The 25,877-nt window shown below is 41.5% G+C and overlaps 1 protein-coding gene across 1 annotated transcript in view; it reads left to right on the forward strand.

The window, feature by feature from the left end:
• The window catches only part of LOC126284700 (myeloid differentiation primary response protein MyD88), a 112,330-nt gene that overhangs the window by 5,590 nt on the left and 80,863 nt on the right, over positions 1 to 25,877 (forward strand). Inside the window, exon 2 of the mRNA XM_049983833.1 lies at positions 15,699 to 15,824. Coding sequence (XP_049839790.1) covers positions 15,699 to 15,824 — 126 coding nt within the window. The remainder of the gene's footprint in view (positions 1 to 15,698; positions 15,825 to 25,877) is intronic.

Genomic DNA, 25,877 nt, shown 5'->3' on the forward strand with positions numbered 1-25,877 from the left:
AAGCAAATGCAAATTTCATGACAACTGCAGAATTACAAAAGTGTATATCTGTTTGGTCAAATACGTAATAAGATATGAACATACATAGATATTTTATGGGATCTGTAGGGTTATACACAACACATCAGTCTGGTGATATATATAACATCTACCGAGAGTATATACAAATTTTAAGAACATTACAGGGTTACTCAATGCATACCTGTCTGGTCATTATAAAAATACCAATAAAACACACCTTGCATACGAGCGCAGATTTTTTCGATCATATCAAATGCATATCTGCCTGGTTACATATAAAAACATACCGAAAAGAAATGCAAATTTTCTGGGAGTGCCAATTTACACTAGTGCACAACTGTCTGGTCTTATAAAAAACCTACAAAACTCATACACAAATTTAAGAACAATGCAGGGTTACACAAATTCATATCTGTCTAGTCTTAAAAAAAATACCGATAAAATACACATTGCATATGAGCCTATGGGTTTTGGTCTTAAAAACCAGTTAATATAAAAAGTACAACTATGTGGCAGCCTCATGTAAATGAACCACAGTCATGTAACAAAACCAGTATCAAAAAGTTATGTCATGTAGTCGTTAAAGACCCTGTTCTGTGGTGTCCATGCTGATCTCCAAACCAAAACCAATATTAAGTGGAATAAAAAGAATTCCTGCGATCTTAGGTACCAGTTTATTGTTTTACAAGCATCTAAATCGCTCCCACATGAGCACAATGTGGTCCCTACAAAAGCGTATTTTTATGTATCGCGCATCAGTCTGCTACAGGTGAGTGGTTAACTTTATTTGGCCACCATGATCATACAGATCATTTATTAAAATCCTGTGTTTTTACTTCACTGTAATCTGTCTGCCCCCCCCCCCCCCCCCCCCCCCCTGTGGGTTAGGCCCGCGGTATTCCTGCCTGTCATAAGAGGCAACTAAAAAGAGTCTCAAAAGTTTTGGTCTTATATGATGGTCCCCTCTTGGGTCTGACCTCCATCTTTCTAAATTCTTCCAAAGAGTGAGCCAATTGGGGAAGGGCACCTTACATGGTGCACTGTATCTGTCATGCGTTGAGACCTTTAGCCGGCTTTCTCCTCGTTGCAATGCTGTCCTGCTCGTTTTCCATCTCTTGGGCGAGGATACCTTCCTGGGTGCGATTACCACTATGCACTGTGCAGTGTTGCTTTTTGCTTGGAAGACGACCTTGGACATTTTTGCACCTAAGATCCAGCACAGTAGCCAGTCCGTTGTGGTGGGGCCGCCATGTACTCTGTTGGTTGTAGCCCCCTGACAACACAGGGATCGCTCTGCTGATGCCTGCGCCGTTAACTCCTCATATATGCCAAGGAGTGGATGCCTATCTCCCTGGGGCATTGGGACTCCCGGCAATGGCCATCCTGCCAGGTTGCCCTTGCTGACGCTGGGTGGTGCCCATGGGGAGGGCCCTTGGTCGGAGTGGGTGGCATCAGAGCGCATGATCCGCAATTAAGTGTGGTACACTATCTCTCGCTGGTGGCCAGCCGCCAGCAGTCTCTAAGTGTTCTCGGGCTCAATTTAATGCTCCGAGATAAGATCCGAAAACGTTCGCCTCCTTGGCCACACTGTGGGAGGAACGTAAGTCTCAGGATGGCAGCGACAGTTATTTGCCTCAGTTCCTAGTTTGTACGAGAGCTGATGGGGAGTCTTTCATGTCCACGAAGCCTCAGTTCTTCGTAGAGCATTTAGAGGACAAGTTTGGGGAGGTGGAGGGCTTGTCCAAAATGCACTGTGGGTCAGTTTTGATAAAAACGGCATCCCTCCCCCAATCCGGTGCTTAAAGTACTGGAAGTTTGGCCATATGACTTCCTGCTGTACTTCCAGCCACACATGTCGAGATTGCGGACGCCCATCGCATCGCAATACTACATGTGCCCCACCTCCCATCTGTGTCAACTGTAGAGAGCATCATTCACCTTGCTCGCCAGACTGCAGGATCTTACAGAAAGAGCAAAATTATCATGGAGTATAAGACCCTGGGCCGACTGACCTACAGTGAGGCTAAGAGGAAATATGTTTGACTACATCCTGTGAGAATGACATCTTCGTATGCCGCTGCTACGACAGCCGTGCTAGCCCTATCGCTTCCAGCTGAATCGTTGAGCCGTACAACCCCACATGCCCCCTTCTCTACCCATTCTGTTGCTCCTGCACCATCTGCCTCGGGAGCAACACACTCACACCCATTGGGGACGTCCGTCCCCACTTCTAAGCCAGAGAAGCGTCCAACTTCTTTGACTCCTCTTGCTCGCAAGGCGTCCCTTGGGTCCCTCCCTTCTCAGGTTTCCACCAGCGGGAAGGATGACGCCCGACAGTGGCATAAGTGCCCACAAGCGGCTGGTCGTAGGACTGCATGATCCTCCTCCGTCCCGGAGACTGAATTGGTGAAGCCCTCCCAGCCAGTGAAACCCAAGGAGCAGATAGAGAAGTCCAAGAGGAAGACCTCTAAGGTCAAAGAACTTGCGGTGGCACCCACCCCACTGCAACCTTTGAGCTCTGCGTCTGAGGATGAGTTGGAGATTATGTCGTCCACTGAGGACCTCGATATCGCTGATCCCTCAGACACCATGAATAGCACTTGCACAGGTGCTCAATTGGTGGCAGCAGGTGACCCAGTGGCATAATCTGCCTCCCCAGTCCCTTCACGCCTTTCTCAGCCATGGACAATATCATCCTCCAGTGGAACTGCAGCGGTTTCTTCCATCTTGCTGAGCTCCGACAACTTCTCAGCCTTCACCCTTTCCTCTGCATTGCTCTTCAAGAAACTCAAGAAAAATTCACACATCGGTTTTTGGTTGTGGTTTTTTTATGCCCGGTTGACTTGACTCCCACATATTCGGCAGCTTAAACAGGTGTGTTGGCGGCATCCTAATGCTCTGTGATGCTTGAGCCACACCAGCTGGGCCGCCGACCGATCCACTCTCTTACGGCTCTACCAGGCATTAATCCAGTCCCGTCTGGATTACGGGAGCCTGGCTTATGGTTCAGCATCCCCTTCTGCATTGCGGGGCCTGGACCCAATCCTTCACAGCGGGATCCGATTTGCTACTGGAGCTTTCCGGACCATTCCTGTGAACAGCATACTTGTGGAGGCAGGTGTCCCTCCACTGTGGTTACGGTGCCAATGTTTACTGGCCGCTTATGCTACACATGTTTGTAGCTTGCCCGGGCATCCTAATTATCGACTCCTGTTCCCTCAGTCTGTCGTCCATCTCCCAGAACGTTGGCCCTGGTCGGGTTGAACGATCGCGATCCCTGTCGGAGAGCTTCTCTCCGGGCTTGGAGTTTTCCCTATTCCACCTTCTTTCCGGACCCCCCTGCGTACACCCCCATGGTGTGTGCCCCGCCCTTGCCTTCAGCTCAAATTGGCACAGGGCCCGAAGGACTCAGTCCCTCTGGAGGCCTTCCGCCGCCGCCTTCTTTCCATCCTTGTCACGTATCAGGGCTCTGGCTTTTTTTACACTGACAGTTTGATGGTTGCTGGGCGTGTCGGTTATGCTCTCACTCTAGGGGACCAATACGAACAACACTCATTGCCGTCTGGCTGCAGCATTTTCACTGCTGAGCTGGTCGCCATCTTTCGTGCCCTATATTATATCAGCTCCTGCTCAGGTGTGTCCTTCATTATCTGTAGTGACTCCCTGAGCGGTTTACGAGCCATCGACCAGTGTTTCCCTCACTCTCGTCTGGTGATGGCTGTCCAGGAGTCCCTCCATACTCTTGCCCGTTGCAGCTGCTCTGTGGTCTTTGTGTGGACCCCTGGTCATGTCGGCATCCCAGGAAATGAACACATTGACCACCTGGCGAAAGAGGCCACCCGTGAACGAACTCTGGACATTGGCCTCCCGAAGAGTGATTTGCTAGCAGCCTTCACCGCCAAGTTTTCACACTTTGGGATGCTGAATGGTGCGATCTGACCACACCCAATAAACTCCGTGCTATCAACGAGACGACCACCGTGTGGCGGTCATCCATGCGAGCCACTGTGAGTTGACAAATCGATATTGTAAGCTCCGTTATCCTTGTTCTATTTTTATTTATCTTTATCGTAGAAATTATTTTCAAGATATTGTTCATTATATTCAACTGATTTTCCAAGAATTTTGCCATCTCTGGCAGAATTACAGTGTCGTCAGCAAACCTCAAGGGTTTTTATTTCTTCTTCTTAAATTTTACTTCCCTATGAAAATTTTATATGGTTTCATTTAGTGCATACTCAATGTAAGGAATGAATAATATGGGAGATAAGCTGAAACACTGTCTCACTCCCTTGTCTACCATTACCTCCCTTTCACATGCTTTGACTCTGTCTATTGCAATCTGGTTTCTATATGAGTTGTAGATAACACTGTGATTCTTGTATTTTATCGCAGCTACTTTCAGAATTTCAGAGAGAGTATTCCAGTCACAATTGTCAAAAGCTTACTGTAAATCTAAAAGTGCTGTAAACAGAGGTTTACCCTCCTTCAGAATATGTTGTGAGATAAGCTGCAGAGCAAGCATTTTCCCATATGTTCCTGCATTTTTCGGAATTAAAACTAATTGTCCCAAGTTCATGTTCTACCAGTCATACGATTATTATGTAGCTTAGTCATGTTAGTGTTTTATAACCATGATTTATTAAACTGATGGTTCAGTAATAAACCTGCTTCCATTGCAACTGCCCCTCGAGGCAGAAAACTTAGCAGTGATCAATGGTATGAGGATGCAGAAGGTAATGGAAACCACTGCATTATAGACACGACATGTGGCCTGTAATTGAGAAAAGTGTCTTGTTGATCTCTCCTTTGGCAAAAGATTCCAGACTGGTTCCCCACTTGGATCTCTAGGAGGGGACTGCCAACGGGGAGGTGACCATGAGAAAAAGATTGAATAATCAACGAAAGGACAATGTTCTATGAGTCAGGGTGCAGAATGTCAGAAGTTTGAACATGGCCAAGAAGCTAGAAAATCTGAAAAAGGAAATGCTTAGGCTCAACCTAGATATAGTGGGGGGGGGGGGGGGGGGGGGGGGGTCAGTGAAGTGGCACGGAAAGAGGACAATTTCTGAGAGACCTGAGCTTCTCCTGGCGTAAACTATGTTCAAAGTACTTACGGGCATTCAGTCAGGTTGAATTTTCGACAACTGCCGATATTTCGGCGGATGCACACTCCGCCATTTTCAAGGCTTAACAGGTCTCACATTATTTACCTCTACGGGGAGGAAATGTATCGGTGTTTACGTAAGTTGGATAAACTTCGTAGCTGTCGTGTCAGACTGCAATGTGCCTTGTCGTTCTTATTGAGGTGTCGTGCTGAGAATCGTGTCCCAACTTTTGCTAAAATTGTACATCATATTAATTCTCCCGCCGCCAGTCGCATTAAACAACGTGCTGGCTTGGCGCTTGTCCGTGAAAGGATTCGTTTTACTCGTCGACGGTTGGACTCTGTTTCCAAAGAATTGTTTCGTTTCCATTTATTGATGGCTAGTAAACTGTCTGAATTTACATGGGATTGGTTGGACGGTGCCTCATGGACTCAGGCTGATTGTGAATATCGTTCTGTCACTGCTCGGCATCTGGCTAAGTTTGAACGTTTCCGTGGCTCGGAGGCTGATCCTATCTCCCGACGTTCTGTGATAATCTCACAGAGAAACCTCTTGACGACGCAGCGTTATTCGTGCTAGGGAAGGGTTTAAATTTTGCACCAACACCGAAGAGTTTGCCGGTAGTGGATTTTATCAGTTCGATTGAACAGGCAGTTTACAAACTACCTCCTGTTGATGCAGAGGATGTCAGGAGGGAGACATGTCATGTTTTGACTAGGGCTCGTCCACCCAAGAGCAATGTGACATCAGCGGAGAGGGCTGCTTTACGCTCTCTCAGAGCTGATCCGGACATTGTCATTTTACCTGCGGACAAGGGCAATGCCACCGTTGTTTTGAACAAACATGACTATGTACAAAAGATGAATTGTTTATTATCTGACTCAGCGTATCGCAGGATCGATGCTGACCCCACGAAAAGCATTGAGAGGAAGACCAACAACCTCCTGAAGATAAGTGGTTTGCCACAGGACACTATCAAGAGTCTTATCACCTATAGTGCTGTTCCCCCCAGGTTATATGGCCTTCCGAAACTACATAAGGAGGGGGTCCCTCTCCGCCCCATAGTCAGCAATATTGGTGCTCCAACATATCGTGTGGCTAAGCACCTTGCTTCAATGTTAAGCCCACAAGTTGGACGTTGTGAACATCATATTAAGAACTCAGCTGACCTCTTACGGCGTTTGGAGGGAATGCAGTTGAATGACTCTGATATGTTAGTAAGTTTTGATGTGGTCTCGCTCTTTACTCGTGTTCCTTTGTCTGACTCGTTGCGGTTAATTGAAGTGAAGTTTGGATTGGAACTAACTAATTTGTTTTGACATGTGTTGACGTCCACGTATTTCTTATTCAATGACCAGTATTACGAGCAGACAGATGGAGTTGCGATGGGTAGCCCGTTATCTCCTGTGATTGCAAATCTGTTCATGGAAGACTTCGAGGAGCGTGCATTGGAGTCGGCGCCATTGAAACCTGCCTGTTTTTTCAGATACGTTGACGATACTTTTGTTGTTTGGCCGCATGGCAGGGAGAATTTGAATGCCTTTTTAGAACATCTAAACTCGATCCACCCCAACATTCGTTTTACCATGGAGGTGGAGGAGGATGGTTGCCTTCCCTTTCTTGACGTTTTGGTTAGGAGGAAGGTGGATGGATCGTTGGGACATGCAGTTTATAGGAAGCGTACTCACACTGACCTGTATCTGCAGGCGGACAGTTGTCATCATCCGGCCCAACGTGAAGGGGTACTTCGTACCCTGGTACACAGGGCACACGTCATCTCCGACGTTGAGACTTTGCCTGCTGAGCTGGCCCATCTTGAGGCTACCTTCCGCCACAATGGGTATAGTGAAAGACAGATTGAACAGGCGTTGCGATATCAACCAACTGTGCGCCAGGTGACTGATGATAATTCTCAGTTGACTCCTAAATCTATTGCCTCTTTGCCCTACATAGGAAGCACTTCAAACAAGATAGGTCGTATTTTACGGAAATACAATGTGAAATGTGTTTTCCGACCTCCATCTAAGATTAAAGCGCTTTTGGGGTCTGTTAAGGATGATCTTGGTTTACGTAAGGCAGGTGTTTATCGCATTCCTTGTAGCTGTGGCATGGCATACATTGGTCAGACCATCAGGACCGTGGAGGACCGGTGTATTGAACATAAACGGCACACGCGACTACAGCAGCCTAGCAAATCTGCTATTGCCGAACATTGTTTGGACACTGGTCACCCCATGTGGTATAATAATACCGAGATATTAGCATGCACGTCGGGCTATTGGGATAGTGTGATTAAGGAGTCTGTTGAAATTAAATTGGCTGGCAACCTTGTGAATAGGGATGGAGGCTTTTGTTTATACTCGGCCTGGAATCCTGCTCTTTCACTTGTTAAAAAACATAGGGACAGAGTTAACGTTTCCTCAACTACCAGTCCATAGTTTCTTACTATCGATAGCTCTGACTTCGTTCATCTTTGGTTGGCTTTTGTTTAGGTGTGTGTTATCTTTTCTGTTAGACTCGCAGAACCGAGCTCTCGTGTTGTCTGCACTTCGTCTGGTCGTTGCAGTTAAGCCTTGAAAATGGCGGAGTGTGCATCCGCCGAAATATCGGCAGTTGTCGAAAATTCAACCTGGCTGAATGCCCGTAAGTACTTTGAACAGGACAATTTCTGATCAGATGAGTATAGGGTGATATTAACAATGGCAGCAGACAGTGGTGTAATGAGAGTAGTATTTGTTATGAATAGGAAGGTAGGGCAGGGATTGAGTTGTTGTGAACAGTTCAGTGACTGGGTTGTTCTCATCAGAAATGACAGCAAACCAACGCCGACAGCAATAATTCAGGTGTGCATGCCAGTGTCGCAAGCTGAAGATGATGAGATAGAGAAAGTATATGAGGCTATTGAACAAGTAATTTGGTATGTAAAGGGAGATGAAAATCTAATAGGCAGAGGGGACTGTAACATGAATGTAGGGAAGGAGTAGAAGAAAGGGTTATGGGAAAACATGGGCTTGGTACTAGGGATGAGACAGGAGAATGACTAATTGAGTGCTGCAATAAATTTCAGCCAGTGACAATGAATACTCTGCTTAAGAATAACAGGAGGAGAAGGTGTACATTGAAAGGGCTAGGAGATAGGGAAGATTTAAGTTAGGTTACATCATGATCTGACAGAGATTCTGAACTCGGATACTGGATTGTAAGGCATACCCAGGAGCAGATATAGACTCAGGTCACAATTCAGTAGTGATGAAGAGTTGGATGAAATTTAAGAGAGTAGTAGTAAGAATCACTGCACAAAGAAGTGGGATACAGAAGTGCTAAGAAGTGAAGAGTTACACTTGAAGTTCTCTGAGGTTATTCATACTAATATAAGGAATAGCTCAGTAGGCAGTTCAGTTCAAGAGGACTGCGCATCTCTAGAAAGGGCAGTCACAGAAGTTGCAAAGAAAACCATCGGTACAAAGAAGGTAACTACAGAGAACCTATGGGTAACAGTAGGAATAATTCACTTGATTGATGGAAGAAGGAAGTACAAAAATGTTCAAGGAAATACAGAAATATAAGTAACTTAGGAATGAAATAAATAGAAAGTGCAGGGAAGGTAAGGTGAAATGGCTGCATAAAACGTGAAGAAATAGAGAAAAGACCATAATTTCTTTTCTATATAGATAAGTCATAACAACATCTGGTTAAATTAAAAGCAAGTGTAGTAACATTAAGAGTGCAATGGGATTTCCATTGTTAAATGCAGAGGAGAAATTGGGTAGGTGGCAAGAGTTCAATAAAGGCCTCTCTAAGGGGGAAGATTTGGCTGATGACATGACAGAGAAGAGATAACAGTTCATTTAGAAGAGACGGGATCCAGTACTAGAAACAGAATTTGGAAGACTTAAGATCCAGTAAGGCAGAAGAGATAGACAACATTCCATCAGAATTTCTAAAATTGTTGGGAAAAGTGCCAACAAAATGACTCTTCATATTGGTGCGTCGAATGTGTGTGTCTGACGATACACCATCTGACTTCTGGTGAAACATCCTCCACAGAGTTGTGACGGTGACAAGAGATGACAAGTGCAAAAACTGTCATGCAATCAGCTTAACAGCTTGTGTGTCCAAGTTGCTGACAACAAATGTATACAGGAGAGTGAAAAAAAAAAAAAAAAAAAAAAAAAAAAAATTGAAGATGTGTTACATGACAATCAGTTTGGCCTTAGGAAAGGTAAAGGCAACAGAGAGCCAGTTCTAAAATTGCGGTTGATGATGGAAGAAAGACTAAAGAAAAATCGAGGCACATTCATAGGACTTGTTGACCTGGAAAAACTGTTTGACAGTGTCAGCAGTGTCAGAAAAGTGAGGTAGGCTACAGGGAAAGCTGGGTAATATACAATTTGTACAACAGGCAAAAGGGAACAATAAGAGTGGAAGATCGAGAAGAAAGTGCTCAGATTACAAGGGTGTAAGACAGGGATGCAGTCTTTGACCCGCACTGTTCAATTTGTAAGTCACAGTAGCAATGACGGACAAAAGAGAGAGAGACTAAACGATGGAATTAAAATTCATGGTAAAAGCAGATCAATGATAAGGTTCACTGATTACAGTTCTATCCTCAGTGAAAGTGAAGAAGAATTATGGGATCTGTTGAATGGAAGTCTAATCAGTGTAGAATATAGATTGAGAGTAAACCAAAGAAAGATGAAAGTAATGAGACAATACTATGAAAAGGAAAGTTGCATCCCATCCCGGATTTTCCGTTGTTTGAAAATAGTAAGTAGCAGCAGAAGAACAGTGAGAAACTTGACATCAAGATTAATCACGAAGTAGATCAAGTTAATGAATACTGCTGCCTCGGCAGCAAAATACCTCGTGACAAATGGAGCAAGGAGGGTATCAAAAGTAGACTAACACTGGCAAATAGGGCATTCCTGGCCAAGAGAAGTCTACTAGTATCAAACATAGGACTTAATTTCAGGTAGAAATTTCTGAGAATGTATGTTTGGAGCACAGCATTGTATGGTAGTGAAACCTGGACTGTGGGAAAATTGGAAAAGAAGAGAATCAAAGCATTTAACCCTTCTAATACCGAGTATTTTTTGTTGCACTGAGTACCATTGGGGTCTTTAGTGACCCCAACGGAATTTATTTTTTATTAAGGATCGTTTTAATAATGGTAGAATAAAATCACATTCCTTATTTTTTTCCACAATATAAAATGTGATGTCAGTGACATTACATTAAATTAAAATGCATATTTTTTTAAATTATTTTTTTCCATAAAATTTACAAATTATTCTCATGAAACTACAAACATTTTTGGCGCATTACATTTACAGCAATAAACTTCAGAGTGGTTTTTACACACAGAACATCCACAATTTGAACATTTATCAGTGAATGTTCTATTCTCAGACCTTTTACAAAGTGGACACCTTCCTCTTATTTTCATCTGTACTGTTGATGGAAGTACTGGGGAAATAATTTTGTCCGGTTTTCTTCCAACAAGCTGCCTTCCTAATTCAATGAGAAATGCCCGTCTCTTGTGGTTGGTCCTTTCTGCCCACTCTGGTGTAAGATGTAGCCATATGATAAACGCATTCATTGCACTGATATCAATCATGTTGTAAAATAATACCATTGGCCACCTGGTGCTCACCCTCTTTGTGGTGTACGTTGTCACCAGCTTATCCATGGTATCTACTCCTGATTTTGTTTTACTGCAATCCAGAATCATTACTGGCTTGCATTCTTCACGATCTTCCACTTCCTTCCTCGAATGCATTATAATGAGCAAAGTAACAACTTTTCCCTTTTTCGGGCAATATGAAACAATTGAAGCATGCTCTTGGAATCCAAAGTTAGATGAATATTTGACTCGACCTTTGGTCTGAGTGAAAGCTTGTGGTAGTTCTTTATTTTTCCTAATTATTCCTAAGAGTGTGAGTTTAATTTTCAGAAGTTCTCTTGCCAAACTAAGGCTAGTGAAAAAATTGTCACTTGTTACATTTCTGCCACTGTTTTCTAAGCCTAAAGCAACTCTGTTGTCTTGACCAACTTCACGAGATTCACTTTCTTGTCGACCAGTGTAAACTTGATGATTGAGAACGTAAGACGTTGCATTATCACATACAGCCCATAATTTTTCTGGTTTTGAAGGAATTCATTGCCGAAATGGACATCTTCCATGAAATGCCACAATTGGTTCATTAGTTGTTCTGTTGCAGTGAGGAACATATGCTTCTTGAAACGTGTGTACCCACATTTAAAATATTTCTCTATTGGGAGCCAGCTTGTCAGGATCATGGTTGCGACATCTCACATCTGCGTCACCAAATCGGATGCACCTTGAAATTTGCGTAAAACAATTTCTAGCCATTGCTTCACTAAAAATGGGTCTACTATCCTCTTTGTTCTACAGATGTGTAACTGATTCATTATGGGCCTTGTAAGTGCCTGCTAAGATCAAGACACCGATAAAGCACTTCAGTTCAGTGGCATCTACTGGTTTCCATTTACTACCATAAACAAAACTACTCTCTTTGTTAGTCCACTTTAGAATTACGTAAACAATGTTTCTCCTAGGAAACAACTGGAAAGCTGATTCTATGGAGTGTACATTTTACACTGCGAATTTTGTTGGATCTGGCTTTACTCGCATTATGTTCCATCTCTCTTCTCTTCCAGAAGCTCTTCTCAACTAGTGTTGGTGCCACAATTCTTCTTTGTTTTTAGACCTACACAAAATAAAAATAAAAAATACAAAGGGTATATCTTGGTGCTAGACCTTAACACACATTTACAAAAATACAATGTGTACTTACATGTAACAGTCAGAAATATGTGTTACTTCCTGTTTAGGCTGGACATCTGCGCTGTCCAAATCTTCTTCTGAACTTTCATCTGTTTGAGAAATTCTCCATCACTGCATGAGGCATCAGAAACTATATAGCTGATACCACTATTTGATTCACCAGATAGAGGATTATCCTGCAGTAATATTTCAAGCACTTCATCTTCGGAAAGGTGCCGAGACATTTTCCACTAAATGCAACACACACAGTAGTAGTCTCCACACGTATGGAACAAATAACTGTCGGCTTATTAAGTTTTGGCAACAATGACACGTTATAACAATAATTACAAGAATAAAACAAAGGAAATACAGCAAAAGTTGCGGATTCATTGCAGCATTATTGGGTAATAATACGGTAAGAGAGAAATGGGGTCGCATTTAACCCCAATGGTATTCAGTGGTTCACTCTTGATTTTCTGCAAAACTAAATATTTTCAAAAAGTTATATTAATATATTACGAACCCATTAATTATTTCAGGAAAAGTCCGAATTTTTCATAATTTTTAGGAAAAGGATATAAGGTCTATCTTACAGAAAATTACGGTCTGGGGTCGTTATAGACCCCACGGTATTAGGAGGGTTAAGATGTGGTACTACGGAAAAATGTTGGAAATTGGGTGGACTAATAAGGTAAGAAATGAGGAAGTTCTCTGCAGAATCTGGGAGGAAGGGAATGTGTGGAAAACACTGACAAGAAGAAGGGACAGGATGGTAGGAGATCTCTTAAAACATCACACAATAACTTCCACGGTACTTTCTGTGCCGTCTCGTTGTCACTGTAGGCTTGTACCACGGGAAGCGAGGAGAGGATGTTTGGCTGGTATCTTCTTCTGTAACACAAACTACACACACACATTAACAGGGTTGTTTATTCATAAGCATAAGAAGTTCCGTAACTAAAGATAGTCCAGGTGTTGTGGTACAAGCTCTTCCACGATAGTCCATGTTAGCCTCACTGCTGGTGAAGTTAAAGTCCCACTATGTACACTGCTGTGATCTTTAGGTACTGACTCACCCCGAGCTAGACTCACTGGACGACTGACTGAGCACTCTGGTCTGCAGTGGCTATCTAAATACTAGCAGTCGAGAGAGAATTGGCAGCGCGTCGCTTGCGAGTCTCCCGATAGGTTCGCTCGCTCTGGTGCCTACTATCGATCTTATCGCAGCCTCGTTGCTGATCGGAGTGCTGGCCACTGCTTAAGCCAGCACATTCCTCCCCCTGAAATGCTGCACTGTTGTAGTGTAGTGAGGTTGAGCATGACAATGGGGAGGGAGGCAAGATGCTGGAAGTAGATGAGCCAGGAGCCGTAGCTGTAGAGGAAGGTGTACTGCCAACCGTACCTCTCCATCTGGCTTCTGAGGCAACAGGTACGTCCTCCAGGGCACATATTTGGGTCTGAGGGCGTGTCGTGGGGCAATGATGGTGATTGTGGGTCGGCGAGTGGGGACAGTGGGGGCGAGGGCGCACCTGGTGGCATCGTCAATTTGTTGAGCTCTTCTTGGAGTTTTCCATTGTGATGATTGCTGCTTTGTCTCAGGGTCATAACCGTAGACCCAAGAATTCTGGACACACTCAAACTCTTTTCCAGCTCATTGCATGTCTGAATCCTGAGGTTTCATTGTTTGATGTTCAGGAGATGAGGGGTAGACTTTACTGCAATTCATCTGAGGCTCAGTTCATTGGCTGGAATTCGTTGACATGTACCACACAACAGCCCGAGTCTGTTACGAACATTGTCAGTTGCCTGCCTTTGATCTTTGTGAATCACGTCGTGCACTGTCACGATCATTTCCTGTGTTGTTCATGTTGATGGTCAACCAAAATGTTTTCATCTTCCACAGATTTTCAATCTTTCTTGAAGTGCTGGAACTACTACAATGTCCTTGCTTGGTTCACTGCAATCTCACCAAATGTCTCTGTTAGCATATGATGGGTTTCAGCTGCAGTTTTCAACTTGAAACAGAATTTGATATTAGTTTATTACTCCACACTATCCATTTCACAATTTGCAGTAGCACTGAAATACGTCCTGACATGCGCTGTTACAACTCGCAACTGTACACGTCAAAGATGATGCCACAGTAGCTAAGATGTGTACCTTGAGATGTCTAGCAGCAGAATGTCGTACTGCCTCTAGTCAGACCGGTACAATGAAATTCTGAGATGTTTTAGGTAGTACTTTGTATGTCACCACAAGACATTGGCTGTTACGAGCTAATTCTAAAACCCTGTGAGCGTAACATGCTGATGGCATTCTTTTTGCCAGTGTCTTTGTGTGTTTATTCTGTCATAGTTGACAATCAATGTTAATCCCTAAAAACTGTGCATTTGTTAATACAGCTATAGATTTATCAACTTTGTTTAATATGACATATGTGTTGTTCCTCTTAATGATGAAGTATGTGTTTTTTTTTGTTCAGTATTAATTCATTGCATATTGTCCAACAGTGAACATTCTTGAGGTTTCGTTTGCTTTCTTAAATACGGATTCTGCCATTTAATCAGTGATTATGATGTTGTGTTAGTTACTTTGGAAAAATACAAGAACTAAAGGAATCATTTATCATGTTTGTTAATGGGGCTTGTATGTGATCTAACCATGCCTTCACTACAGAGACAGGAACCTCATCTCTGCCTGTCAGCTTCTTAATTTGTAATTGTTGTATTATCTTTCTGACTGCAAGCTCTCTTGTGTGAAACATGGCATTGTGCTTGCTGTATTAAGTCATGGTAGGTGCTACACATCTTTTAGAAGATTTTACCACAGTTTCACTGCAATACCAGAGAAACAGTCATTTACAAAATTTGCTAATTCCTGAGGATTTTGTTATTCTACCCCCATTTTTGATTTGCATGTTGTACTTAAGTCTACCTTTTTCAGTTTCTCGTTTTGTAACATCCCACACTACTTTGCTTTTATTTCCTTCATTATATGTTGTTTTGTCATAAATGATTTATTTTATTTTTTAATACACGCGATAGGAATCTAGGAATGTGGATTAGTGTAGTGTTTTAGCAAAGAACTAAGAAATGGAAGTGCCTAGGAGGACTTCCTAACATCAGCAGTTATCAGTCTGTTTTCCTTAGCTGCTCTGTAAGAATGGCTGCTTTTGAATACATCTCCACAAAAATTAATTTATCTCAGTTTTGATTTGCCAATGCCCTAGAAAAAGTACGTATTTATGTTTTGAAAGATCCATTTATTGGCTGCGAGGTTTTACAAACCTTGTCTTTAGCTTTATCTGACAATAATGACCCAAAAGGCCAACATTCTTACAAATACTTTATACATTTTCCCTATCAACACCTATAAGTATATGGTCAAAAACTGATGCTGAACTTTTTGATAACCTTGTATTAATGTTTGCTATTTGTGCCACTCTAAAAGTGTCAAAATGTTTAGGAAGGTATAACCAATTTCACCCTCGACACCGATGTTATTATACATGTATTGCAGTTACCTGTCTCGTGATTGGGTGGGATTTTGACTTGTATATGTCTGTGCTCTAGTAGCCCTTATTTTGCTCTGTGTATTTTTGCTGCTAAACCATTTTGCCCGTTTCTGTACTTATCAGCCTTTCACACAGTTAATTTGCAATTTGTGTCAGGTAAAAGGAATTTAGATGTAGCAGCTTGTATACACCTTTTCTGGCTTCTTCTATGTTCTAATGTTATACACATATGGTGTTGGCTAAAGTGTGTCTATTCTGTTCACAGGGCAGGTTTTGAGGAGCCAGACTTGTTTCAGGTTTCTATTAAAGCTCTGAAACCTTCTACACAAGACATGGTTTGCAGCTTACTGAATCCCTTGAAAGTTATTCCAACAGATGAAGGCCTGCCAAGGTTTGTTTATGAGATAACTAAATCTTTTATGGGATCTGAGCGAAACAGCTTTCATAGTTTCTTTTTTAGGAAATGTTTTTGAATTTGACAGGAATGTCTTGAGCAACACATTCACATAGTACAGCTGTGCATCACAAAGCTCTTGCGTTTGCTGACTGGTTGCTTTTCCATAAGATTTCATTGAAAGAAGTTTGTCATTGTGCTTGAGATTGTGTGAGTGGGGTGCATTTTTTGTGTGTGATTATTACTCTGTGTGTGATGAGATATGTGATAAGATTAAGATATCTGTTATTGATTATACAATGGAACATTCAGCACGGAATAGCAATAATATGGAAAGGATAGATTAGTCCCCCCTCCCCCCCCCCCCCCCCCCCCCATGGAGGAGGCAATGGAAGAGAGTGCTAGATACATTCAGCTATGGGACCAAGCCCTTCATCAAAACATAGAAAACACATATGCATTCACACAAGAAAAACTCCCATAAACAGGGCCACAGTTGTCTCTAGGCATTAAGGCCCTTTGTGCCCTGAGACAACAGTGGCCCTGTGTTTCATTTGTACTTGTGTGTTTGTGAGTCTGTTGTGCCTTATGAAGGACTTAGTGTGATAGCTGAACATATCTAGCATTCTTTTCCATTGTGTGTGTCTGCAACTCAGTGCCACCTCCATGTGGGGAGTAGCAAGTGTTGATTATCCATAGACATATTTATAGTATGCACACTTGTTTCCATACATACGAGGGTGTTCAGTAAGTACCTCTCTTAAAAGTAAGACCCCATTTAGTTTTCATTTTTCAACTTTGTAAAAAGTCCCAGCCTAAACTTGGGTCTTAAAGGAAAATCTATTTTGTGTGTCCCCGATTGTATCGTGTACCTAAAATTCATAAAATAGATTTTCCTTTAACACCCATAGTCAGTGCCATCAATTCTCCCACTTATGAAATAGCAAGATATTTAACAACTTGTTTACAACCATTTATTGGAAAAACTGACTCATATAAAAGACCCGTGTCATTTTATTGAAAAACTAGAGGGACTAACTCTGGCCCCTGAAGATATTCTTGTAAGTTTTGACATTGTGTCCTTATTCTCAATGATTCCTGTTAACGAAGTTATGATTTTCATAGCGGATATTTTTCCAGAAGATTTGACTGTTCTTTTCAGACATTGTCTAACATCAAGTCAGTTCCAGTGGGATAATGAATTTTATGAACAACTTGGAGTAGCAATGGGTAATCCATTAGGCCCTGCGATTGCCAATCAGCCCTAGACAAAGCTAATAATAAACCATCTCGTTGGTATCGATATGTAGATGATACATTTGTGGTTTGGTCTCATGGCAGAAAGGCCTTGGACGATTTCTTTGATTATTTAAATAAAATTCACCCAAAAATACAGTTTACCATGGAAATAGAAAAGGATAACAGAATATCTTTCTTGGCTGTCTTAGTTATGAGACGGCCCGATAGAAGCTTGGAATATAAAGTTTTTTGGAAGGCAACACATACGGACAGATATTTACACAATACTTCTAATCATCATCCACAACAAAAAAAGGGGTGTCATAAAGTGTCTTGTCGATCGAGCGGAACGGATATGTACACCTGAACATTTGGATGCTGAAGTAAAACATCTGAAGCAGGCTTTTGAAAAAAACTGCTACTCAAGAAAAGAGATAAATAGAATTTTGCGTCCAAGGAACAGAAGACCAAAAGATAAGAATGAACCACAACGACAGAAAAATACAGTAGTTCTCCCTTTTATTAAAAAAGTAACAGATCGAATCGGTAAGATTTTACGAAAACATGATATAAACCGGTCTTTAAACCAACAAAGAAAATAAGTCAAGTACTATGTATGATCTGTGAAGGATAAACGCCCTCCCCTGTCGACATGTGGTGTGTATAAAATTCCATGTACCTGTGGTAAAGTTTATATTGGTACTACCAAAAGAAGCGTAAATACACGACTGAAAGAGCATAAAAATCTTTGTCGACTTGGAAAAATAGAAAAATCAGCTGTAGCGGAACATGCTCTTCAACCAGGCAACCACCAAATGAAGTTTTCGGATATCGGAAGTTTTATCTACAACATTAAATTACTATCCACGGTTATATAGAGAAGCTATTGAAATTTATAAACATCACGATAATTTTAATAGGAAAGAGGAGGCTATGAAACTTAGCGATATATGGACAGTGGCTCTACAAAAATGCCAACAAGTTTTATCTTTGACAAGGTGGTAATCGATAGTCAACCTTAACTTTCCTATGGATTATCACTGCTCATCACGTGTCTCCCGAACCACGCCCCCATTTCTCACAATATATAAGTCGCTCTCACACACCCGACTAGTCAGTCGGCAAGACTCAGTGGAGCAGCGCCTCTGAGGAAGTCCAGTGGAGTCCTGGACGAAACGTAAGGAGCAGAAAAGTTCTTGGACCACGACCTCACATCCTGAAAAGTATATCAACAGCCATGTCACCCGGTCGTGAAAGCCTTCATTCTACAAAATATTAATTGCCCAAGCGCCATTCCTTTAACACTTTATGGCGTCTGCTGCTTTGTCCATCTTTGTTCGATGATCAGCAAGTCTTGGGGTGGACTTCTTCAGTGTTCTATTCCATAAGTGCGTCTTCAAGGTGCCCAGCTTATCCTTACCAGAAACACACGTGAAACCAGTTTTGAAGTTGTTGAAGCAATGTCTGGCTGTTGTTGTTGTTGGTGAAGCATCAGCATAAACAGCATCCAGTTTCACTTTGATCTTGTCACACATTATCCCATCCACAAACAGAAAATGGATAACTGAACAATACTGCACTTTCTCTGTCTCAGTGGGAACCATAGAACACAATGCAATAAAATAGCTGCCAATTCCAAACTAACATATGAATCAGTGTAATTTTTGTTTTAATGTGTCTAACAAATTGTAGTGCATTATGATAATGCAAGTTTTCTTTATCAATGTCATTTGTCTTCAAACATGAGTAGGTCTATATTAACTGAACCATCCTCATAATTATTTCTGAATAGTGTGCCACATTAAGTACCTCTTTGTATGTGACTAACTCTTAAAACTGTACAAAATGATAGACATATCTAATAATAATATTTCAGGTATAATAAAACTTTTTTTTTTACTGATTATCTGCTTACCATCCTTCCAGGCATTCATTTGTACATTCTGTGCTATTTGATACTGGAGGTCTATTGTGCCATTGAAAAGGAGCAATGATATGTAGTAGGTAACTGGGAAAAAGGAACTTTCTTGTTTTCAAGAAGGGTTGTTCCAGATGTGCACATAACCATAGATTTATCACAAAATTATTGTTTTTGAAGTTTGTTGTAGAATTGGGTACTATAACATCCCAGCTCCTCCACCAAATTATAACATTTCATCTCCTCAACACCAAATTAAAACGTTCCACTTCAATTTGTTTGCACTTATAGCGATCCCAGCTTCCTCAACCAAATTAAAACGTTGTATTAGGAGGTGTCTGCTTCGTGCAAAAGGTCTTGAGTTCATATTGACGACAACAAGTAATTCTTCATTACAGAAGTTTATTTACAAAAAGAACTGACAGACTTCACAGACTCAACAACTGACTCTCAGAGCTAACCGCACTGCATATCCGAACTGGCAACTGACAACTCTTAGGTGTATTAATATCTTTCCAAACAATGAGAGTCTTTGACAATGTTTTGTTTACAATACGATAGCAATTCACGACTTAAAACTAAATTAGACATTACAGAATTTTAGTACAGATTAAAGTAAGTAAAAGGATCAGTACATATAAATTCTTACAAGCATAATTTCCAAATAGATTTTATAACATTTTTCTACCAGCTTCTGGATAACCTTCACCAGATTTGTACCGATGTTTCCAGAAATATCTTGACATTTGATTCTGGATATTTCTTGAGTGATTTAGAACAACTATTTATATGTGAAATGATTTAAATCGTGTTTCAAAACGTAAATAAATCTTTTTAGCAATATTTCTTGATACAAATCGTCTTTCGAAATTAGGTTATGAAACAGTTTTCGCAAGTTTTCGTATTTTTGCGATCATAATATAGAATTTCTCCATAGCAAGTTCCAGAAGTGTGCATTAAACGTTCATTTACAGACTTTCTCTTTAGCTGGTGAGTTTTTAAAAGTATCTTGTCCATATTATACGAAATAATTTAGCTCAAAACTGATAATTTATACAATTAATCAGAGCTACAGCAAACAGTAAGTCTTTCTTTTACAAAATGAAATATAATTACAAAACTGAATGAAAATAGGTTACTAACACTAATATATATTTACATTAATTCTATTTTTGTTCTTTCTGTGCAAAATGTCCTAATATTGACACAGTACAATATTTAAACATCACCAAAGTTTCCCTTTACATTTTGCATATCTGTATCGACATCCCCTAAAAGTCTACAGTATTGAATACTTCAATATGTCCCAATATGACCTGTAATCTTACAGTACCTATTCAAACTCGTACATGATACCCTTTTTTAGGCTGGAAATCTCTGTAGGAATTCACATGGATTCTGTAAGCAGCTGTAATGTAAAACCCAGTTCATTCTTTTTGTCTGTGAAACCTGTAAGACAGCAGGCAATGACATTAAAGTTAATATCGTGTAGTTTGAGTTCTAGATGGTATTTGATAAAGAAAAATTGGACCAGCTTTGTGACTGGATTGATGGCTTCATGGTAAAGAGAGATGGGTACATCATTCTCAGTGCAATGAAGACAGATGTTGATGCCAGATTTGTTATCAGTAGGTTCAAACTCCTCACACATATTACAGATGTGCTTTGGGAGCTCAAATGGAAATCACTGGAGGGAAGGTGGTGTTCTTTTTGAGGAGCAGTGTTGAGAAAATTTAGAAAACAGGTATTTGAGATTGACTGCAGAATGATTCTACAGCTGCCAACGTAGAGTTTGCATAAGGACCATGAAAATAAGATTAGAGCTTATATGGAGGTGTACAGACAGTTGGTTTCCCCCTTACTCTGTTTGCTAGTGGAACAGAAAAGGAAATTCTCCTTCTTCTTCTTCTTCTTCTCCTTCTTCTTCTTCTTCTTCTTCTTCTTCTTCTTATTATTATTATTATTATTATTATTAGTAGTAGTAGTAGTAGTAGGAATGACCTCATAAAACAAGTTACAGGAAAGCCAGACATTGACATAAATTAAGGTTAGAGAATAGTTCATATATATGAAGCTGGTATGTGTACAGATACCACTGGTGATCTTACAGCTCTGGAAGAATGAAATCCAGACCATTAGGCGTTTATAGATAATTGATAATGTGGGTCTCACGGGGAACATGCCAGAGACAAGTCCCGGCAGTCACACTATCATCTGTGTCCTCGGTGGCTCAGTCAGCTAGTGTGTCTGCCATGTAAGAAGGAGGTCCCAGGTTCGAGTCCTGGTCGAGGCACACATTTTTAAACTGTCCCCATTGATATTTATCAGTACTTGTAAGCAGCTAAAGGTCTAGTTTTCGTTATAATTTCATAGTTCATATGTGGTGATGTGTTGCTGTTGCACATTTTGTTAAGACACCCAAGAAGAGCAGTGTAGATGCTGATGCACATAGTGAAGTAAATGCAACTGTATGTTCAGGTGGTGCAGCGGTTAGCCAACTGGACTCGCATTTGGGATGACAGAGGTTCATATCCCTGTCCATCTGTCCAGATTTAGATTTTCTGTGGAAATGCCAGGATGGGTTCTTTGAAAAATAACACAGCTGATTTCCTTCATCCTTTCGTAATCTGAACTGTTCTCCATCTATAATGACCGCATTGTCAATGGAAAGTTAAACTCTTCACTTTCCTTCCCTTCCTTTGTGCGTTCAGTATTACTGCAACAGTATAGAACATTGTTCCATTAGACTAACAATACAATGAAGGCTTTCATGACCAGGATGTCATAGTTGCTGACAAGTCTACCACGCTGTATGGCCGTGGTCGAAAAAACTTTTCAGTTCCTGACAAGTCGGCAAGACTTAGTGTTGCCAGAAGCACCTTCGAAGATGTCCGGCACAGCTCAGAGCAAAACACTGAGAACCGGAAAGTTTCTTTGACAATGGCCTTACGGCCCGGATGACTCATCAGCAACTATTAGACTTTACTTAGAAGGGATCACTGAACATGTGGGCAAAATTCCCCACCGAGCAGGTATAAGTCAGCTTTCTGAAGCAGCAACAAAATAAAATGAGACAACATACTCTTATATTATACAATACTTTTAGCATAATACATCCTGAAATTAAGACAATATCAGAAAAACTAATCTAAAGTAAACTATTTAGTGTTCAGAGAAACATTGCAAGAGTAAGATTGAGCCTTACTGTGAATGCTGTTCTTTGTCATGGAGTGAGATAGTTGCTGATTGTAAGGAGCTGGAAATCACTCTTAATGGTGTCAAGTGATTGGGAATTGCAATGAAAGGGTGTACGGGGTAAATTCTGAGAGATATGTACTGGAGATACCAGTTGCATTTAAAGTACAAGCCTCTCCAACCGGTATTATCTCCTTGGCTGGAAGTATAGGATCCATCACCGCTTGTCCACTCAATGATGTGTGGCATGTCAGAGACATGTTAGTGACAGGGCTAGAGGCTCTGTGTGGAGAACACAGGGATCAGGGAGAACTCAGGTTATTACACCCATTCCCTTAACCAACAAGTTCAATGTTACTACCTGCCACTGAAACTGAACCTGAGTCAGTGAGACTTACGTAACCTGTTGGGAAAAACGCCATGTGCTCTGTTAAGGAAAAGCAAACACAAAAGAGTAGGGATATGTTAATCACCAACATTTAAAGCTTGTAGCGAATGATGGTACCCCTAGTGAAACGCCAGCTTTGGAGGGATCACCTTGTGCTCTCTTTGTATATACCTAGAGGCTTTGTTAAATGCATTGAAGACACTGATCCGGTAGCATTGAAGGAACAGTGTGCAACCAACTGCAGAATGTGGCGTATGCTGGATTAAATTATGCTTGTCATCTGGGAGTCAGAAGTTGCATTTGGGCATTTTAATGACTGGCAAAGAGAATTGGGAAGACCAGCCTTGCTCACAATTTCAACAAAGCTCACAGTCTGTTGCATTGTTCCTAGAACTGATTGGAGCTGTCTGGTTCAGAGCTGAGTTGAAGGCTTGAACCAGAGATGTTGAAGGTTCTTTGACTTCTTGAACTTATGTCAAAGGGTTGAGAATTGTTGGGTCCCCCTAAATGGGTCAAGGGTGCAGTACACATCACAGGCTGGTACCAATGTGGCTGTCTGTGTTCGGAATGTACACAAGATAATGATACCTGCAGAAGATACCAAAGTTCTAGGGTAGGATTCAAAGAAACAACTCCCACAGATATAACAATTAAAATCTGAGTGATCAGTTGCCAAAGCTTTCACAACAAAGTCCATGGTTTGAAGTAGTGCAAAAACTCGATGGAGGTCATATAATACACTACCAGAAAGTGGCTAAAACCCAACACTATCAGCTTTAAAATTTGCTAGATGTAATAGTTTGGGATCCCACTCATGATGGAAATATCCTAGACATAATAGCGGCACACAAACCAGATCTCTTTGGGGATGTTCATGTTATTGATAGCTATGTAACTAGTAGAAGAGTTCATGGTGGAAGGGACCCTCCATTATAGACATTCACTGTGTGTGTGTGTGTGTGTGTGTGTGTGTGTGTGTGTGTGTGTGTGTGTGTGTGTGTGTGTGTGAGGGGGGGGAGTGGGGAGGGGGGGAGAGAGGAACCTTCTGAAGAAACAGAAACTAGTGCACAATAGGGGTCAAAAAAGAAGGAAAAGGTGTTGGGCTATAGGTAGAGAGATACTGAATGAAATGCATTTCAGCTGTCAAAAGTGTTGTGAGAAGCCTTCAGTGTCTACTGTAGCACAGTATCATTAAAAGATCTCTCACAAAACCAAAGAAATTCTGATTATATGTGAAGGCTGTCCAGTCACTCATGGATGACATTTGAAATGAAATTGAAGGTAACAAAGTAAAAGCCTTACTACAAAATTTCAAGAATCAGCATTACATGAAAACTCTAGAAATAGTCTTCAGCTTCCTAAACATCACTCCTGTATGGACTGTAAAGACAAAATTAGGCTAAGTACGGCACACATGAAGGCATGTAAGCAGTCATTCTGCCCATGCTTCATAAACAAGTGGGACAGGAAAGAACTCTGGTAAATGGTACCACATGTAAAAGTGTTAGGGGGGTGGGGAGCAGACACTATAATGTGCCAGGATGGTTGACTCAGGATGGTGTGCAGGATGTTGGGTGGGAACTAACAGTTCCTCAGTGGTCGTAGGATTAGAAATTCTTCACTATTAAATACATTCTCAAATGATGGCTGTTGGCAGTGGCTTGAAGGTGTGTGTTGAACCCCAGACATCAGTAGCTGCCTCAGAAAATCCAAAGGTGGCATACTTGGCCACAGCGGGATGTGGTCACCGGGTGGGGGTGCTGGCTCAGCTGAGAGCAGTGTCGGCTTGTGACCCTGCAGACATGGTGCTGACATCAGGAGTCTGCAGTTAGGCAGAGCATGTGTGGGCAGCTGGTGCTATGGCAGTTGGTCAGGAAGCTGGTTTGCCCACCTGGCCGTTGGTTTTTAAGCCTATGCTGAGGGATGTCATTGTGACACATGTTAAATACCCTCGGCCATGCTCTTCAAATTGAATGTGTATGTACGTGTAGAGGTATAAGATCTGGTGGCTGTGGTTGACCTCTGCCACTTTATCAGTTTGGGTTCATAGCATCCAGGTGGTGTCATACATTGGCATCAAACTGAGCTGCAGCTCCTTCGTTTTGCAGCCACACTGCCTGACAATCCTGTTGTGACACCCCTGTCTGAAAGGAAGGAAGAGCCTCTCCAAGGAAAATTAGGTGTATTGATTCTTCAGTCTAGCTGGCATTGGATGTGGTCTATCTAGATGACCTAATCACAAATAATCACAGTTTGTATATTCACACTTAATCAGTGTGGTGTGTGGAAACCCTTCAAAGTTGTATAAAAAGTCTTGTTCAAAGACAGCAGTGTGAGCTGAGTGTGGACCACCAGCAAGATTTTTTGCTCTACTTTATGACAACGGGGGAAACTTCGATCCACTACTGCACTCTAGAGATAAAACAAAAGTCAAAGCAGCAGAAACATGTTGATTCACCACCACCAAAGAAAGCACAGGTAATAGGTCAGCCAGATAGGTCATGGCATCAGTTTTCGGGGATGCAGAAGGTATTCTGCCGATATATTATTTTCTACTGCTCAATCACAGGACAATACTACACTAACCTCCTGGACCAACTGTAGCAGAAGATATATAAAAAAGATCAAGTTTGATAAGCAAGGAGGTCCTCTTTCATCAAGACAGTGCGCACCCACTCTCCATGGCGAAAATATATGAGGTAAAGTACATATTATTGCTACACCCACCTTATTCATCTGATTTGCTTCCACCAGACTTCCATCTCTTTGCAAAGTTCGAAAGTTTCCTCAGTGAATGAAGATTCTCTTCAAATGAAGAACTAGCAACTGAAGTTGACTGTATTTTGCAGGCCTGGAGGAATCGAATTTTCTTGATGGGATCAAGGCATTGGAACATTGGTGGAAGCTAATCATTGATGTACAGGGAAACTACATTGAAAAATAAAAAAGTTTCACTGAAGTGAGTCATTTTACTTCCAGAAGTTTTAAAACCCTTGTACAATTTGGGAAGAACTCCAGGCAGTAAATGTGGTAACTACTTGCAGCTTTCTGGTCCCTCATAGTCTTTACTTAGTGACTGTGAGCATTAATGTGATACAGAGTGTTTTTGTTGGGAAATCTTTCTGCGGAAGGTCATACAGCAGCTCCTCCGATGCCCTCAACTGTGCAGTACGCTGCAGCATATTGGTCGTTTCATTACTTGTGTACTAGTACAATTTTTAATGTTGTCGACATCGTTACTGCACTGGTACATGACAAGACTATCAAATTATGATGGAGAATGACTCGCGTGTGCGAGAACACTGTTAGG

Source organism: Schistocerca gregaria, chromosome 1 (assembly GCF_023897955.1).
Source record: "Schistocerca gregaria isolate iqSchGreg1 chromosome 1, iqSchGreg1.2, whole genome shotgun sequence".
Classification (NCBI taxonomy): domain Eukaryota; kingdom Metazoa; phylum Arthropoda; class Insecta; order Orthoptera; family Acrididae; genus Schistocerca; species Schistocerca gregaria.